Source organism: Suricata suricatta, chromosome 12 (assembly GCF_006229205.1).
Source record: "Suricata suricatta isolate VVHF042 chromosome 12, meerkat_22Aug2017_6uvM2_HiC, whole genome shotgun sequence".
Lineage (NCBI taxonomy): Eukaryota > Metazoa > Chordata > Mammalia > Carnivora > Herpestidae > Suricata > Suricata suricatta.
Window position 1 is genome coordinate 3,470,291 of NC_043711.1, and position 18,329 is coordinate 3,488,619.

At 59.9% G+C, this 18,329-nt stretch overlaps 1 protein-coding gene across 1 annotated transcript in view; it reads right to left on the minus strand.

The window, feature by feature from the left end:
* Nucleotides 1-18,329, minus strand: part of PTPRS (protein tyrosine phosphatase receptor type S) — a 63,130-nt gene that overhangs the window by 29,340 nt on the left and 15,461 nt on the right. Inside the window, exons 5-7 of the mRNA XM_029919344.1 lie at nucleotides 14,333-14,521; nucleotides 8,777-8,887; nucleotides 6,980-6,991 (exon numbers count right to left, since the gene is read on the minus strand). Coding sequence (XP_029775204.1) covers nucleotides 6,980-6,991; nucleotides 8,777-8,887; nucleotides 14,333-14,521 — 312 coding nt within the window. The remainder of the gene's footprint in view (nucleotides 1-6,979; nucleotides 6,992-8,776; nucleotides 8,888-14,332; nucleotides 14,522-18,329) is intronic.

Sequence of the window (18,329 nt, forward strand, 5' to 3'; positions counted from 1 at the left end):
GGGGAGGCAGGCCGAAGAAGCAGCGGCCCTTCGGAAAAGGAAGCCCCACGAAAAGTCCAGTGTCACGTTGGAGACGGGATGGAGGAAGTAGACGGTATCGGAGGAGTAGGGGTGCGGGGGAGGGGGAGACAGAGGGGCCATGCAGACAGACTGGGGGGAGGGGCGGGGCGCGGGGATGGAGGGCGGTTCTCTAGCAGGGCCGGGTGGTGGGTGGGGGGCGTCGGGGCGAATGGGGCCTGGCCAGCCAGCGGACACGGTCCCGGCCAGCCGCCGGCATCCACAGCGAGGCACGAGCCGGATGCCCACGCTGCGTTGTCATGGAAACAGAACGTGATGGGGGATGAGCGTGGGGGAGCTAATTAATCAAGGACAGAAAACGGCACTGACGTCCAAAACAAAACCAGGAGAAACAAATGAAAAAACAAAGCGGATAAAAGGGGGAAAAAAAAAACTAAAAAAAAAAAGAAAAAAAGAAAAACCCGAACCAAAAAAAAAAACCCAAAAAATCCCCTCCGAAACAAAACACCCGAAAGCAAGAAGGAAAAAACCAAAAACGGAAACAAAACACATGGGATGAGAGTGGGGCTGAAAATCGGGGTCTGAAAGGGAGGAGGGCTGTGACTTCCCCAGGGAGGGGTCCCCGCCCCCAGCAGAACACAGGGTCTGGCCTGCCCGCCCGACACCCGGGAGCCGAGGCTGAGGGCTCGCGGTGGCCGCGGAGGGGCGATCCTCGCAGAGAATCTCCGGGGCCCGCTTCTCGGGGACACCCTGGCCCTGGTCAGGGCTCCGAGAACAGCCGTGACCACAGACTCGCGGATCACACAGCGAGGCCATCCCTCGTGACCTCAGAATCTCCCAGAAAACCTCTCCAGGCAGAGACGGGAGAGCTGATGGAGGTGAACGAGCCCCGTGGCCTCCCAGGGCCTCAGTTTCTCCATCTATGAAATGGAGGTAATTGAGGACAAGCGAGGAGGCCATGAAGCCCACTGAGGCGTGCCCCAGCACACAGCAGGTGCTCAGCCTGGGCGAGGGGCCTTCCAGGACCGGGCCGGGGAGATCAACTAGATTCTCAATCTCCTGAACTGGTTAAAAACAAAACGGAATTTCTGTCGAATCCCCATCTCATTTTATCCCTTCCAACTCTGGGTGGCAGACATCTTTACTGCCCATTTTGTGGACGAGGAAGTGGAGGCCCAGAAGTGACAGGGCCAGCTGGAGGACACAAAGGAACTGGTGGGACCAGGGCTGCACGCCAGGTACGCCTGGTCCCTGCCTCTCAGGCAAAGCGAGTCGTCACCTATAGATTCCAATCAAGTGAGTAGTAACCAGTGACCATCAGTTGCGTACTATCCAGCAGTCATCGTCATAAATGCCCAGAGCCCTGTTAGACGCCCATACTGCAAGGCATTATTGGAACGTCAAAGGGAGGAAGAGCTAGCTTTAAGATCTAAAGGTTAAGTATGAGCCAAGTTAATCCCTGTGTAAGGCTCAATATCTTGCCCCAAAGACCTCATTCACATCTGAACTTATCTTAAAACATCTCCCCTTGGTGGGATTTGGAAGGTACCACTTTTTTCAGAAGCAGGGACAAAGCATGTGTCTTGAACATGTGAAAGACCTGCTATACGAGGTTTTTAATCATCAATCAGTTAAATGTTGACCAACAATAATGACTTTAGTGCTCAGGATCCTGAACGTGGCCAGCAGCCATCAGTTAAATGGGCCTGCCAATGTGCTACAAAGGCTGACAGCTAAGAAACTTTGCCTACTTGCTTTCTCACCCACCTCATCTGCTTCTAGGGGTGTGCTGGGCAGGAAGAGGGCTGGTGTGCCCCGAGTTTGGGGAGGACCCTGTCCACTGGCACTAGGTGGCTCAGAACCCCCTGGGGGGGGGGGTCTCGGAAGGTCTCCGGGCAACCTCCCAGCCAGCAAGGGCGGGGTGGCTGACGCTGTGTTCTGCCCAGTTTGGCGCTGACGCCCACCCACATCTTTCCACCCCTGGCTGCAAGCTTGAGGTGCGGGTTAGCAAGTAACGTGGGCGCAGAGCCCACGGGACGGAGTGGCCCCGCGGGACCCCCGCCCCCAATTACCGACCTGAATGGAGGGTCCAGGCGGGTTATAAGGGGACCTCCTCAGCACGCTCCGGCTGGTTCCCGTTTCCAGCTCTTCTCGCCACCGAGTAGCCGGGGGTCCCAGCGGGGGGGACCCGCGTGGGTGAGGGGTCAGGAGGGTGGGCGGTGGGGGGTGGCGGGTTGGGGGGGTGGGTTGCTTCAAACCCCGATTCACATGGAAAAACAACTCAAAAACCGTCAAAGCAACCGGGAGACGACCCCTCCCCCAGGCAGGAAGAGGTAGAAACTCAAAAACCAAAAAAAGGGGGGTTCGGGGGAGAAAGGGTGGGGAGGGGTGAGGGAAAACTCAAAAGTGAGGTGATCTAGTTGAAGCACTAGGTAGGGAACTCAACAGTGTCAGACATCTCAACGGTTAGGCAAGCCGCAGCTCCAAGAGGGGGGTGGGGGGAGGGGAGAGAGCTCTGCCTGGCATTTTGGGTTAAGAGAAGCTTCTAGACTGCTCCTCCAGACTCCAAAATGCGGATGCGGGTGGGGAGGGTGGGGGAGAGATGCCAAGGAGTTTTGCAGCCTCCACGGGTTTACTAAAGCTTAGATTACACCTGTCTGGGGAAGGGAGGGGGTCTGAGTCTAATTTACTCCAAAGCCGGCTGCTCAGCCCCTTCCGTGGCACCCCGGCCTGTGGCCCAGGGAGTGGGGGTGCTGCCCCGTGGCCTGCCTTGGGCATCTTCCTGCTCCTACCCGCTTGGCACAATCCTGCCTCCTCCCTCCCCCCACCAGCTCCCTCCGCCGTCAAGACTCCGTGCAAGGCCTGGAGGGGCCTGGCTGGACCTCGGCCCGCGGGCTGACCGGCGGCCTCAGCAAGTTGTTATGCATTTTGAGCCGGAAGTTTTTGCTGTACCATAGATGCTGATCTTTTTCGCTTTTTTCCTTTTTTTGGTACCCTCTCCCCACCCCACCCCCTTTTTTATTTTTGGTTCTACCAGAAAACGGGATGACGTCTTGCCAATTGGATGACTTCCTCGCCACCCCTCGGTGAGCCGGCTGGGCTGGCAGGGACGGAGGGCTTTCCAGACGACAAGGTGTAATCTAATCCCCTCACTCCATCCCCCCCGCCCCCCCCCGTCAAAACAGAGGAAACAGCGATGCAAAGGGTGCGAGGCAGGCAGCAGGCGGTGGCTAGAGCTCAGTGTTCCTACCGCCCGCCCAGCCCAAGCAGAGGAAAGCCTGCCCCTCCCTACCCTGGCGCCCCCTCTCCCCTTGGGATGAGGGAGGATGAGAAGGGATGGGTCCTGTGGGGGCGGGGGGGCAGGGTAGGGGGGAGGCGTGGGCAGGCGTGAGCAGCAGGGCCTGGGGAGCTCAAGAGCACACCCCAACGGGAATCTTCTTGGAGATGTGGGAAGTTCAGGGGGCCTCCAGGTCCGTGTCTGTGTCTATTCCTGTCTGGGGGGGGGGGGCGCGGGGGGGAAGCTCCAGGAGGTAAGGGAAACACCTAGGGGTCACGGCCACCAATTATGCGGCTTGGTTGCTGGAAATGTAACTTTAAAAACAATTTATCCCATTAAATTCCATGCTATGGTTTGATCTGCAAAGGCCCAGGGTGGGGGTGGGGGGGCAGGTCACAGAGTCCGGAGAACACGGGGCAGTCCAAACCCCCCACCGGCACTGGGCTTGGAGTCCTAGTTTCTGAGCTCAGCATTCGAGACCTGTCATTAAATCATCCTAGCGCCATGTGATGTCCTCCCCAACTCTAAAGGTATCCTGAGTCCCTGGAAGGGGGGGCTGCTCGTCCCCAAGCGGGTTCTCCCCAGCAAGCTCTCACGACACCGGGGGGTGGCACACCATTTAACTGGGTCCCGTGTATGACGGGTTCAATGAAGCTATGTTGCCGGACCAAGGGCTAAAGATGCCACCTTTAGCCGCTAAGCAATCCATTAAAGCCTGATGTTAAAGAGACAAATAAGAAAATTAACAGCCAGAGAGAATGTCACCTGATCACCTTCCCCCTTGTCAAAAGCCTGAGCTGCATCTGTCCCTGAGAAGGGCGGTGGGGTAGGTTCTGGCTGGCTGTATTTAAAAGAAAAAAAAAAAAAAGAGCTTGGTTTGGATTTAGGTCTTTGTATCTCAGAGATCCATTTCAAGAGACGGGCATGGTCTGACTATCCAGTCCCTGAAACCATCTAGCGTCAGCAGAAGCCACTGACTGTGAACAAAGGGAGTTAGGTAGGGGGCTCTGAATCCTTGCAGCTAGCTCTGCACTGGCAACAATGTAACAGCTTGTAGCTTTCAGGGCAGAGCGGGCCAGGTGGCCCAACCTTTCCGTGGGCTGGTGCTTCTCCGCAAGGGTAGCTTAGCACCCAAGTGAGGCGTTATGTTTTGCCTGTTCTGACTCTGTGGCCACAGAATGACCCAGAAGAGTGACAGGAGGAGAGATGAAAGATGTGGCACTAGGTGGGCTACTGATCTCACGGGAATTGGGTTAGAACTGGGAGAAAATGAAATCGTGGGATGGGTTCAGAAAGGCACCGGCGAAAAAAATGAGATCTGAGCATATGAACTGGGTTCTGCCCTGCAGTTCTTTTCAAAGCAGTTTTCCCCAAACAGTGGATCTGTGAAGTACTGAGTGGGGCACGTGGGGTCCCCAAAGAAGGGAAGTGACTTGCTCAGCTCGTCCGCCCGAACCCTTTACCTCCCTGTTCTACAATGATCCCACTAGCGACTTTCGTGCCACGCACTACACAGGACCCTGGAGCATTTACTTAGCTCAGTGGACTCCTCCCAGTTCAGAGAGACGGGACCCCAAGCCATCAGGTGACTCGCCCGAGGTCACACAGTCAGGGAGGGGCAGAGGCAGGCTTTGGATCCGAGTTGGCCAGAGCCCATGACCCTCAGCCGCTCGTCGGTTGGAATTCGCTAGGGCCCAGCTTTGGTGGAGCGGCTGGGAGACGATTCTGCGGAGCTCCCCCGAGGGCTGGCCGGGCAGCTCTCGCGCTGGGCCCCAAAGGAGACAGAACTGAATCTCCTCACTGCATCCGAAGTCCTCTGGCCAACTTGGCCGCGGACTTCACAGTAAGTGGGAGTTTAGGGAAGGAAGGGGAGGTACGAGAGGGGAAGAACGGTGACCTCCCCCCCCCCCCCGCCCCCACAGGCTGGCCTCTCTCTCAACTACCAATTACGTTGTCGGGCAGGCAGCTCGGGGGTGGGGGCTAGAAATCTAAATGAAATTTTGATTTGGGGATGTAGTACTCTCAAGGGCTTGCCTTTCTTTCTTTAGGGAGGGAGAAGGTGGGAGTGTGCATCTCTGAAGGTGTGCGGGAGTGAGAGAGACACTGGGGGAGGCAGAGGCAGAGAGAGAAAGAGAGAGCGAGAAAGAGAGAGAGGGAGAGGCAGGCAGTGGGAGAGCAGGGGAGGCAGGGGTGGGGGGAGGGGCTAGGTCCAAAGTTCCCCTGGGATTCTCCAGAATTCCACAGTTCTGATGCTCAGGTACTCAGAAAGTGACCACGCTGTGTTGCTGGACAAGACGGGCTGTGACTGGGCCCAGAGCCTGGGGGGAGGGGGCGCGAGTGGAAGGAGCAGCCAACACTGCCTGGGAGGCGGAGGCATAGCACCGAAGGGCGGATAACTGTCTTAGTATTTCTTCCAATGCCGGTCACACTACATTTTCTGATAGGCAGTTTTGTATTTGTGCCCAGCCGGGATGCTAACGTCATCACACCAGCTGCCATCCTGAGCACTGCCTATGTGCCAAGCATGCATCATTCCGTGAGAACGATCCAATGTAAGGCAGCCACTTCTCACATGTGGACTGCCGCCATCCTGAACACGCTCTCAAAGTGCTGGTTGCCCGTTTAGCTGTGCTTCAAATGCCTGCCTTCTGGGTTGTCTGGGAGAGGGGGGAGTGGTCTCATGCCAAGGCAGAGAGATGGGAACGTGCCTGCCTGAGCCCCCTTCCAACATGGCTGCGGCATGGGGCTGAGGGCGCCAGCTCTGGGTGCAAGGGGGCTGTCCAGCCAGGCCGGGCAAATCGGGCCGCTCTCCCCACCCCGCCCACCATCTGTCTGTTATGCCACCTGCCTTGTGCCCCTTGAGCCCGGGCGGTCACTTTCTGCCCCAGCATCCCAGCTGTGGGACCCCTACCGCCCCCCGGGAGGGTAGCCCGGACAGGAACACTGGCTTTGAAATCACAATGCGTTTGGAGAACAATCACAGAACAGCTCAGCCCAAGAAAACCGAAACCAAGTAGCACGGAAACACGAGACAGAACCAAAGACAAAACGCTTTGGGGTAAGAAGGGGGTGGGGTGAACGGGGATGGGAGGGGGAAAAAAAAACGAACGTATCGGTTTTTTCCCCCCAAGAACAAAACAAAACCAAAATAATAGTAATAATACTTAAATAAAAGGAAAAAGAAAATACGAAGAAAACCGAAGGAGAGAAGAAACAGAACGGCAGACGAGAAACACTCCAACAGAAGGCGCTGGGAACTCACCAAACCAAACCCACAAGAGTGGCATGCAGAGAAATTTTTTACATTCTCCCAGCATGCATCAGGCCCGTTACCATGACGACGAGGAGTGCAAAAAACTTAGCAACAACATTACCAACGGATGCATAGAGGCGACCACAATGCAAGCATCGCATGTGTGCGGCCGGCCCTAGGCCGGGCTGGGCGCGGCTGAGATTTTCGTGTCTTTCTGGGTTTTTGCTCTCGCTTGGCGGTTTTTTGTTTTGTTTGGTTTGGTTCGCTTTGCGCTTAGGATTCGTATTCCGTTTTTTTTTTTTTTTTCCGTGTGCGTGTCTGTGTGCGTGCGTGCACGCGTGCGTGTCTGTGTGCGTTCCGTGTGTGTGCGTGTCACTTTCAGAATGTAAAAATGTGGGTAAAGAAAGTAAAAAAGAAAAAAACACACCAACCTTCTCGAAGCTCTGAGGGATGTAAAGGGGGTTTGATGCAGAACACAATGACATGGGAAGAAGAGAGAAAATAGGGGAGATACAGAGAGTAAAAAGAGGACTTCCCAAGGCTAAAAGCTGCAATAGTTTGTTTTCTCTTTAAACCAAAAAATAAAAATAAAATTAAAAAATAAAAAAGAACAGCAATGACCTTTTTCGTTTTCTCGACATATAAGAACTACATTTGTTCTCCACGATTTTTTTTTTTTTTAAATTCAATTCTGGAGCGTCTCAGACCCAGGCCAAGATTGGGAGGCTGGACCCCCCAAAAGATAAGAGGCTCGTGCTGGGGACCCCACCTCCAGGGGGCTGAGGACACGGGGGTCCCCCTCCCTCGCCGCACCCTCGCTAGAGGGCCCCCACCCCGCCCCGTGCCTGCAGTCCACGCTCCCCTGGAAGGCTGCCAGACTTACAAACCCCCATCCCAGGTGTTTGCAGAGAAATAATAAGCGGGTCAGACGAAGACCAGTCGGTTGGAGTCGTGGATGCGCTATAACTCACCAGAGGTGCCGCGGCAGTGTCCTGGGGTGCCCCGTGCCCACCCTCGCACCCACGGCCCCGTGCCCACCCCCCATGCAGCCTCCTCCTCGGAGACAAGATGAAAAACCCAGGGTACAGAACCGAGGAGCAGCCCAGCCCCTGGCTGGAGGACGGTGGGGGCTTGGCGCCTCCAAAGGGGGAAACTGAGGCCCGGAGGAGTGTGGATGCGGCCTCGCCTACAGAGCCCATCGGGGCAGCCTCGGGGGTCGGAACAAGGCCCGTGTGCCGGCAGAAGCGGCTGTTTCTATCATGAAAAAACCAGATCAGAAACAGCCACCGGGAGGCGGGAAAGGGAGGAGGGCACACGGTGGAGGAAGCAGATTAAAACTTCTGAAAGAACGGAAGAGGACCAACGCGGGGTAAGAGGGGGTGATGACCACGGCCCCTGGGAACAAGGGGAGCCCCCCTCCCCCGGAGCCCCTGAAGGGCCACCAAGCCTGTGCAGATGCTCCCCAGGCCTCCTGGGGCGGGGGCGGGGTGCTGGGGCAGGGACCCAGGTTAGCGGGCGTGCCGTGCCTGCCGCGGCCTGACGGGGGGCACCGAGCCCCAGGCCTATGTGCCTGCCGTGGCCGTGGCCTCGCTGGGGCAGAATCGAGTCCTTCCCTGGGGTAACTAGGAGACAAGGAGCACCGGGCTCTGGGACGGATGGCCCGAAGGTGCAGGGGCCGACAGGGTGTGGCCTCAAGACCCCTCCCCGGCTCTCGGCTAGAGGGCGCTGGGGGGGGGGGCCGCGGGGTGTGAAGCAGTGGGGGCGGGGCTACGAGAGGCCACGGAGCCTGGAGAAGCAAAGCAAGCACACAGCAAAGGGCAGGCACGACACACCACAGAAGCCGACTGGGGGGGAGGGGCGGGCAGGCGGGGCGGGGCAGAGGCCTGCAGGCTCCCCGGCCCTGTGGGCCCAAGACTGACCCCCCCCTGGCCCCGCCCCGTTCCCTCCTGCCCCCCCCTCAACCAAGTCCTGCAGCCCACGGGGTGTCCGTCACAGGCACGGGGGTGGGGGATTTGGCTGTCCCCCGTTTGAGCGTAAGGAAACTGAGGCCCAGAGAGGGATGCCCCCCTCACCCAAGGTCCTGCCGTGACCTGGGGGTGAGCGGGGGGGAAGGCCCTCCTGCTCGGGTCTGCAGGGAACAGGGGAGCCCGGAGGCTGTGAGCCCAAGGAGGGAAGGGGGACAGGACAGGACGGGTCCCTGCCTTCGACCTGGGTCCGGCGTTCCCTACCTCGCACGTAGAGGTTGGCGGGGGACGAGTAGCGCACGCCGGCGCTGTTGGTGGCCACGCACTCGTATTTGCCTTGGTCCGTCTCCTCGCTGCTCTCGATCTGCAGGGCCCCTGCGGGGAGAGGGCGGAAGGCCTGGCCAGTCAGGGGCTGCCTGGGCACGGAGCCCTGTCCGGGCCAGAGAGGCAGACAAAAGAGAGGAGTTAGCCGAGGAGCCCGAGCGGGGCTGGGGCCTCACCTGGCTCGTCCCCCCCGCACCCAGAGCCTCTCCCAACACCAGCCCAAGACGCTGGCACTGCTGCGAGTCTCTGTTCTCACGGGGAAGGCAGGCGGACGCACGGTGCTTCCTGAATGACTGCCAGGTTTACCTACGGCGCTGGGAGGTCTGTGCCGGGGAGGTGTGTTTGCAAAAGCGGTGAGTGAGGCTCTCCAGGCCAAGGGCGGGGGGGCACTGAGCTGGCGTTCAGAACCCGCAGGGGTCCCCGCAAGACCCTGGGGCCTACGGGGCGGCCACAGGGAAAGTGCAAACAGCTGTAAGTATATTAAAAATCACAGGCCTCGATGAGCTATCTGAACGCCCAGGAGTCCACAAAAACGAGGAGGAGCCTGCGCTTCCCCCCGTGGATCCCCCTCCCTAAACCCAAGCAGGTCTGAATTCACCCACCGGGTTTAAAATCACCGCCCTGGGTCCGGGAGCCTGGTGCTGGTAAGTAATGAAATGAATCTCAAGTGTGAGTGCAATTACGGTCCTAGACCCAAGTCCGCCGGACTCGTGGGTTGGTGGGGAAACTTGTCAGGTGTGTGAAATCAGAGATCTGAATGAAAAAACCTAATGCCCACCAAGTGAGGCTGAGAACGCCACACGTGTGTTTGGAAATCCCAAGACTCACTGGATCAAAGAATCTGCTGATGGTGAGTGAATAAATGTTTCCAGAAGAGGCCGATTTTCTCAAGCGGACTGAACATCACAGGCCCAAGTGAAAGGTCGTGATGCCGGGGAGTGTGTGAAAACGGGGCTGATTTCCCCTATCTTTGAAACCACAGGCCCGGATCAAGGTACTTAACTCCCCGTCGATATGTAAGGAGGAGCGAGAGTTCTCCAGGAAAGCACGGGCCTCCATCAAGAGCTACGGTGCCCATGAGTGAGTGAAAACGAGGCTGAGGTGCCCCCGGGGAGGTGTGAGACCACAAGCCTGAGACGAATCCTCATTTCCACGAGGGAACGGAGCTGAGCAGACCACCTTTAGGCACGCTGGAAATGGCAGGCCTCGATGAGCTCCCTGAACGCCCAGGAGTCCATAAAAACGAGGCAAAGGTCTCCCCAAGAATGTCTGAAATCAAAGGCCCGGCCCCCAGTTTTCGTTCTCATAACTAAATGAAACGGAGTAGACATCTCCTTGCAGGTCTGAACCGCAGGTCTGGACGCAAACGCTTGTTGGCCACGAGGGAACGAAAGGCCAAGGAATTATCTCCAAGTGTGTCTGAAGCACAGGCATCCGCGTGCTTGGCACCGGGAGCCCCCAGATCCAGTCCTGGCTCCCAGAAGACCCCTCTTCCCAGTTTTGTTCAGGGCTGTCTCACAGAAACGGTGGGCGCCCCCAAAGGGGCCCCTAGATTAGTTTCTTTGGGGGCTATGGCTATAGAATCTTCTCCCATTTCACACTTCCTACTTTTCCCAACCTCAGGGCTCTGGGGAGGCAGGCAGGCCTTAAGGACTGTGGAGGCCCAGAGAGGACAGAGGGCCTGTCCTAGGTCACACAGCATTTCATGGCAGTCAGGACTAGACATGGACTCTTCCCTAGGCCTATTCTAGTCCGTTCTAGTCAGCACCTGAGCGTGGAGGGGGTGGGGGTTGGCCTTGGAGACTACCTGTCTCTCCGCTCCCTCGGGCGGGACCCTCCGTTTGGAAGGAGCTATGGAGCCAGAAGCCCCCTCTGCGTGCTCATTTTAGAGAGGGGAAGACTGAGGCTGAAGAGAGACGGAGTCTGCCTACGGAGCAGTGATCACGAACTGGGGGGCGTGGGAAGCACTGCCCCTTCCCCTGCAGCCTCACAGCCACACACAGCGACACAGACACAGAGACTAGACAGACACTGGGCAGGGCGTAGGTATGTGGAAGGGGCCTGGGCGTATGCAGCCCCCCTCCCCGTGGAGCTGGGGGGGCAGCAAGAGAGCGTGAGTGGGTGGGTAAAGAGCCTCTTACCTCGGATCGGAGTGCTTTCTGTAAGAGAAGCAGAGACAGTCAGGTGAATTTCAGAAGGCAGCCCCGGGGGGGCCACAAGCCAGGCCTGTCCACTCTGCCCCCAGGGGGTGGGGGGCTGAGCCAGCCCTGAGCTATGGGCCCTGCAGGCCTTGCCGAGGAAGTGGAGGCCGGCTCCTAGGAGCAGAGTAGGATCTGGGGGCTTCCTACAGGAGGCGGACATCTCCGGGAGAGGGACGGACTGAGTCTAGAAACCCCTGTGGACCGGCTGGAGTCCCTACGGCGCAGAGAGGTCTGCGGCCTGGCCTGGGCCTGTTGGCTGCCTCCCTTCTGGGCGGAGGGAGGGAGGTCACGGACCTCCCTTCCTTCTCTCCTTCTCCGGAGGGACAGGGAGCAAGGGGGAGGGACCTGGGAATCTTGTTAGAACACCGGGAGAGGGGTTAGTGCCCCAGGGCTGGGCATTAATAAAGCGAAGGGAAGGCATTTCAGACAGGCCGAGGAACGGGGCAGACAGGGGAGGGCAGCGAAAGGGGAGCGAGGGCAGAGCGAGGGCCCTACTGCCTCCTGAAGTTCCAGAAGGAAAAGAGGAAAGAGCCGTCTACACGTTTACCTGGGCGCCGAGGGCAGGTGCAACTCGGGACACACACACACACACACACACACACACACACACTCACACGCACACTCCCTCTCTCTAGCTCATCTTCCTGGGAGAGATCCGGCCGCCTTTCTGCCGGTGCCGGTACCCCCAGGAGCAGGGGGACCCCAGGGCAGAGCGGCTCACAGGAGAGAACCCCGGCCCCTTCCCCGTCCCGCAGGCACACGGGCGGATGGGCAAACCGAAGCCCAGAGGGACCTGGGAATAATCGTCAGAGGCGGGGCCCGGGCTGCGGGGCGCTTCGAACCCAGCTCCCCTAGGCCTCTGTATTCTCGATTACAAAACCCTCAAGCCGACGAGCCCCCTGGGAGCAAGTGGTACTGAGCCTCGGGCCAGTGGGAATCCAGAGACAGACAAACGGCCTGCGCCGCCGTGTGGGGAGGAAAGGGCAGACCTGGCGGGCATTAAAAGGTGGTTCTGCTTCAGACCCTGAGGAAGCGGAGGAGGGGCTGTCCTGGGCCGACACCAGTCCCCCGCGGTTGGTTCTGGGGGTTCAGGCTGCGGGCGGGGAAAGGGGGTGCCTGGTCCCCGCCTGGCTAGAAAACTCCACCGCCCCCCAGCCTCAACCCAGTCCCCAAACTTGAGTCATTTCATCACTGGTGAGCAGTGTTAAGGCTGGGGGACCGCGAGTGCAAGAGTCCCTTAACCCTAGGATCCCCTCAATTTTCCCTTAGCCTCTGCTCTGGGGTCTGAACTGCCCCTTGGGGCCTCATGGGTTTTTTTTTTTTTTCCTCTTTTCCTTTTGGGCTCCTCTCTCTGCAGCCCCCTGGTGCCGGGCTGGGTGGCCGGTGGGGGACGGACAGATGGACAGGGGGCAGGTGGGGTGGTTAGTAAACATGCCACGTGGAGCGGGTCACAGTTACTGTCACAGTGGCTGTTAGTCTGGGGGAGGAGAGGGGAGGGGGAGGGGCAGGGACCAAGAGGCGCGTTAGTTGTGGGCGTGGTGAAGAGACAGGACTTACCAAAGGTTTCTGAACGTTTACAACAGAGGGACAAGAAAAGAGAAGAGGACCGTTAACAGCGCTAGACAAGCCTGTGTCCTCTCCGGGGGCGAGGCCGGGAGGGCAAGTCGGGCCAATAATCAGATTTATAACGATCCATAAGGCAGCTTCTGTTCGCTGAGCATCTAGTACGTGCCAGGCATTAACAGTGCCGGGCAGGAGGCATGTTCTCCGACCCTGAGACCCAGAGAAAATGACCTGATCCAAGGACGTAGCTGCCATCGACCCAGGCGACAGGGTCCGGGACTCAGTGATCTTCATGAGGTCACTACTACATCGGGGCTGTGGCCGCACCAGCCGGCAGCCACCCAGACCCTCCAGGCGGCCCTCATTCCCCGGCCGCGCCCCGCAGGGAGGCTGGCAGGGGAAGGCCTGGATCTCTCCGGGGAGGAGATCCTGGTCTTGACGACTGCCCCCTCTCGGGTCGTCGCTGCGGGGACACGGACCGCCGTGAGGGGACGGGCACATGGAGCCCTGGGAGGCGGAGGAGGGCGGGGACAGTGAGAACAGCCAGGAGGCCTTCAGGCCGGGGTGGCTCCAGGCGGGATCCTCGGAGGAAGAGAGGAAGGGGGGCGAGAAGGCCACAAGAGGCGGGCTGAGCAGCGGACACAGCAGCGTGAGCGCAGGGGCGGGCACAGCCCTGCCACCTGTTTGCGCGGGAGGTCGGGGGCGGGGCCACGAGCCCAGGAGGGGGCTCTGCCGAGGGTGCGCGCGCAGCCCAGCCCGGCTCGGGGAGGGCGGGGCGTGCCCACGCGCAGTGGGCAGTGACCTTGCTCGGAAGCCGGTCAGGCCAGCGCAGGGAGCCCAGACACGCAGGCGTGGACGCGCCACGAAGCGGTGGGACGACAGACACAACATACAGCCCCCCAGACAGACAGACTCACAGACGGGGCACGTGGGTGCTATGCCGAACGAGACACAAGCGTGGAACCACCCATCCCAAGGCGGCCAAGGCCTTGGGCTCTGGCCCAGCCGGGGCCTGGACAGACAGGCTGGCCTGCCTATGTCTCATCGCTTCCTTTAGCTCTCTATGGCTCCCCATTACCTTACCTCAGCCTCCTACCTCTGCAGGGGCTCACGGCTTCAGCCCTGGAAGCACTGCCTTAGACATCCGCCCTCTCTACTCTGGCGGGTCTGGACCCCATTCTGTCCTCCTTGGACACACCCACTCCTTCAGGAGAGAAGGCACTCCCCCGCCACCACCTTCCATGCCTGGCGTTGCCGTGACTGACTGCACCCTATTACATACCCAGCGGTCAGGCACTGAAGATGGCCATCCTCACCATCCGTCCCCTCTGCCTGTCCGAGGCGCAGTGTCCCCCCTGCTGGGGGGCTGCAGACACCCGCCACCTCCTGTGACTTTCCGTCCCCCGCATCTCTCTGTGCCTCGTTAGGACTGCACTGCTTGGCAACTAGAGACCCTGCGCCCCCATGGTCTCTCTAGCTCCCCATCCGTTCTAACCCCACTCGGGCACGGACAACCTCCCCTCCTACCATCCTCCGCAGCTCCCCACTACCCCTGGCTGTCTGTGCCGCATTATACCCCCACGGGCTCAGCTCTGAAAACACTCTCCCACGCCAACGCCATCACCTCTGCCTTTCTGTCTCCGGTTAGTCCCCAGGGCTTGGGCCCCGGAGACGCTGCCCTCCCCCTACCGCCCTCCGTGGCTCCCGCGTCCTCCCAGCCACCTGTGCTCACCTGACCGCAGCTGCTTTATGCGCCCGTTGCTGGCACTGGGGTCCACAGGCAAGAAGTCCTTGAACCAGGTGATCTCGGGGTCGGGGTTCCCGCTGGCAGCGCAGAGCATCGTGGCTGTCCGCGTCCGCTCCACCACCTTCAGCTGGGGGCCCATGTCGATGTTGGGGAAACCAGGGGGGAGCTGGTCCTCTGAGGGGGAAGACAGGGGAAGAACACGGCGGGGGCCCAGTTGCCGCGCGGCCAGCCCTCCGGGATGGGCTCTCGGTCCGGCCCCTGGGCAGCCGGGGGAGCTCCTGTGTTCTGTTTTCTCCTGTGCCACGTGGAGGACCAGGGCCACACGAGGAGGGGGTGCTGGGTGGGCGCCAGGCCAGACCAGTGCTTCTCCCCCGGGGCCAGTCTACCACCCAGAAGACCCGTGGCCGTGTCAAAGACCCTGGGGTATCTACGGCATCCACAGGTAGCTTCCAAGACCTAAACTGGGGGCCTGGGTGACTCAGTTAAGTGTCTTGACTGCTGATTTGAGCTCAGGTCAGGATCTCACGGGTTTGTGGGTTCGAGACCCGCGTTGGGCTCTGTGCTGACCTTGGGGAGCCCGCCTGGGATTGTCTCCTTCTCTTGCTCCCTCTCAAAATAAATAAACTCATTAAAAAACTTAAATAAAAAATAAAAGCAGGGGCGCCTGGGTGCCTCTGTTGGTTAAGCGTCTGGCTTCGGCTCAGGTCACGATCTCACAGGTCATGGGTTCGAGCCCCACGTTGGGCTCTGGGCTGACAGCTCGGAGCCTGGAGCCTGCTTCAGATTCTGTGTCTCCCTCTCTTTCTGCCCTTCCCCTGCTCCTGCTCTGTCCCTCTCTCTCTTTCTCTCAAAAATAAACATTAAAAAATAGATTAAAACATAAACTCCCCTGCTGCCCGCCCACCTGTCGTGGTCCCCACTGCCCTCCGGAGACCCAGGACCCTCGCCTGCCACTGCCCCGTGTCTCAGCTGCCCCGTGGTGAGCCACCCTCACAACGTCCCCGTCCGGCCTCACAGACTCCTTGCTCCTCAAAGACATCAGGTTCCTCCCCCAGCCTCTGTCTCGGCGTCTGTGTCCCCTTGGGCTGTCCCTTCCTTCACGCGCCCGAGCTGTCATCCCGCCTGGGCCTAGAGTATCCGAGTGTCCACCTCGATTTATCGTGATGGATCTGTGTTGCCGCTGGGTCCCCACTGCCCAGCGCAGGGCCCGGCACGCAGCAGTTCCGGCTGCTGTTAACCTAGGAAAGTCACCATGCCTCCAGGCCTCAGCGTCCCCGCTCCCTGGTCAAGGTCTAGTTTCTCTCAATGCTAACGAGGCGGGAGGGACACCAGGGCGAGAAAACGCCCCTCTCCCCGGAGACCCTCAGCCCCCAATGGCCAGTGACTGGCAGGTATGCAGTGCCGGGCTGAGGCGACGAAATGGGTCAGCCAAGTGCCGGGTGGCCTTTGTCTGTGTGCTTGCCACTCACCCCAGACTCTGTGGCCTACCTGAGCCGGCGTCAGGCCATGGGGGGCAGCGCGGGGCCGTCCCAGACTGGCTGCACCTGCTTCTCCCGCCTCTCACCTCCCTCTCCGGCACATGACCCCCAATGCCTCCAGCCCCAGTCTGGCCTGCCACCCACATCGGACGGAGGATTCCCCAGGGCCAGGGGCCACGCTCCTCGGTGCAAACCAACACAGCCACCAGCCCCGTCGCTGGCCGAAAGGCGCCCACTCACCACCCACAATTCATATGTTGGAGCCCAAACCGCCAGGACCTCAGAATGCAATCATCTGGAGATCAGGTCTCTGCGGGGGTGATTGAATTACTGCTGGGGTGGGCTCTAATGCAGTATGACAAGTGTCCTTACACGAAGGAGAGAGGATGAGGCGGGGACGCGAGGACGCAGGGAAAAGACTGCCGTCTGCGCACTGCAGTGAGCGGCCCCAGGAGGAAGCCCGATCTCAGACCGTCCTGACCTCAGACCGCCCGCTTCCCGGGCCGGGAGAGAGTATGTTAAGCTGCCCAGGTAGTGGGTCAGTCTCAGCAGAGTCCTGGCAAACCCCCACGGTCCCTACCCCGCCCCTGATGGCCGAGCGACAAAACGCGATCACGTGCAGCGCTGGCGAAACTGAAGACAAACAGGCAGGGGCGCGGTGCTACGGCCCCGACATGGAGGGGCGCCGCCTGCCAGAGACCCCCAGCCCTGAGCCCCGCACCTCCAGCTTCCACGGGGCAGGCACCAGCCGTGGAACGCAGAGACTCGGACAGCAAAAGGCTGGAGACAACCTAACCATCATCAACAGGGATTTGTCATATACAGGCGGGGCCACCCATGGGGCGTGATGCTGAAACAGGCAGATACCGCCTGATGAAGTCTCAGACGCGTTGCTCAGCGGGTAGGGATCAACCACAACGATGGTATACACCAAGGATCTAGCACTATAGCCCCCAGGCCAAATCCGGCCTTTTGCTTGCTTTTTTTGTTAATAAAGTTTTATTGGCAGAGGGCCATGCCCATCCGTGTCCACGTCATCTACAGTGGCTTTCCAGCTAGGGCAGCAGGGCTGAGAGGCTGCGACAGGGAGCGTCTGGGCTGCAGAGTCAACAACAGTTACCCTCTGGCGTTTTACAGGAAAAGCCCGCTGCCCCTTGATGCTGCTGCTATTTGTGTCAAGAGAAACAATGGGCGTGGATTTGCTTACAAACGCCCAGAAGGGGCAGCGGGCACGGTGGGCGCTTTGGGGGATGGGACCGGGGGGCTGGGGAGGAGGCGAGAGACAGGCCGCCGTGCGGGAGAGATCTGAGCTCCAGGCATACGGTCAGGGGACAGAAAGCCAGGATGGGGCTTGGGAGGGGCAGGCAGACATGGCGCCATCCTATTTTGCTGGTGGGACAGGAAAGTGGTGGCCCAGGTCCAGGTATGCACGGAGGGCCAAGGGCCCCAGTCCCAAGTCCTGGACACGATGTACCAGGTGCTGCTCAGGTCCTTTCTGGTGCCCTCTTCAATGACTGGACCTATTTCACAGAGGGAGAAACTGAGGCTCGGACAGAAACCCAGCCGCCCCAGGTCATACAGCCAGGACACAGCAAGGCTGGGATTGGTACCCAGGCCTGGCGAAGCTGGGAGAAAACTGGGAGGGGGCTGGCTGCAGAACCCCAACCCCCAGAACTGGACCTAGTCGAGTCTGAGGAGGTGGCTGGACCCTGCCCAAGGTGGGTCAGGCCCTGTTTGCTCTTCTTGGGCCTGAAGCCTGAACCCCAAAGGAGGTTCTGATTGGCTACCGATGACGTAACTGGAAGCTAAGGCAAAACACGGGGCGCAATTCTCGGGAGCACAAGGCTGGCACCCACGTGTGGGGGCCTGCCGGCCCGCCTGGGAAGCATCCACACCCTGCGTGTGCTCACACGTGCGTGCAGCCCTGGGGGTCCCTGCGCGCTGTAGGGGCGGCAGCCAGCAGGGCGGGGGCGGCGCGCGGGCGCCGGGCAGGGCTGGGCCCCGTGAGCTCCTAATTAAACAAAAATGTTCGCCGCGCAACACATTGTGCCCGATTCCTCGGAGTTTAATTAAAACAACAGCACGGGAGGCGTGAGCAGGGTCTGCAATCAGATGATGGGGGGGAGGCAGGGAGGGCCAGCCCGAGAGCCTGGACCTTCCCTGCTCAGCCGGGGAGCCCTGGGGCCCGGGCGGAGGGGGGGGACGCCCCGATGACAGGGGCCCCTGGGTCACAGGACCCGGCTGGGCAGCCAGAGAACGGAGAACAGAGCGCGGAGCCAAGCCGCCTTGCGGGGGGCGGGCAGGGAGAGCAGACGGATCTTCCCCCGACTGCCAGCGACTGGCGGCTAATAGATTCACAGCATGTCCTTTTAACTCTCTGAACGCTTACAAAGGAGGCTGGCACCGGGCGGTGGGAGGCGCGCTGTTCCGTCTGCGCCCGGGAAAGGTCAGGGCAAGATCTGCTGGGCAGAGGCGGGGCGGGCCTGGGCGGGGCAGGCAGAGGC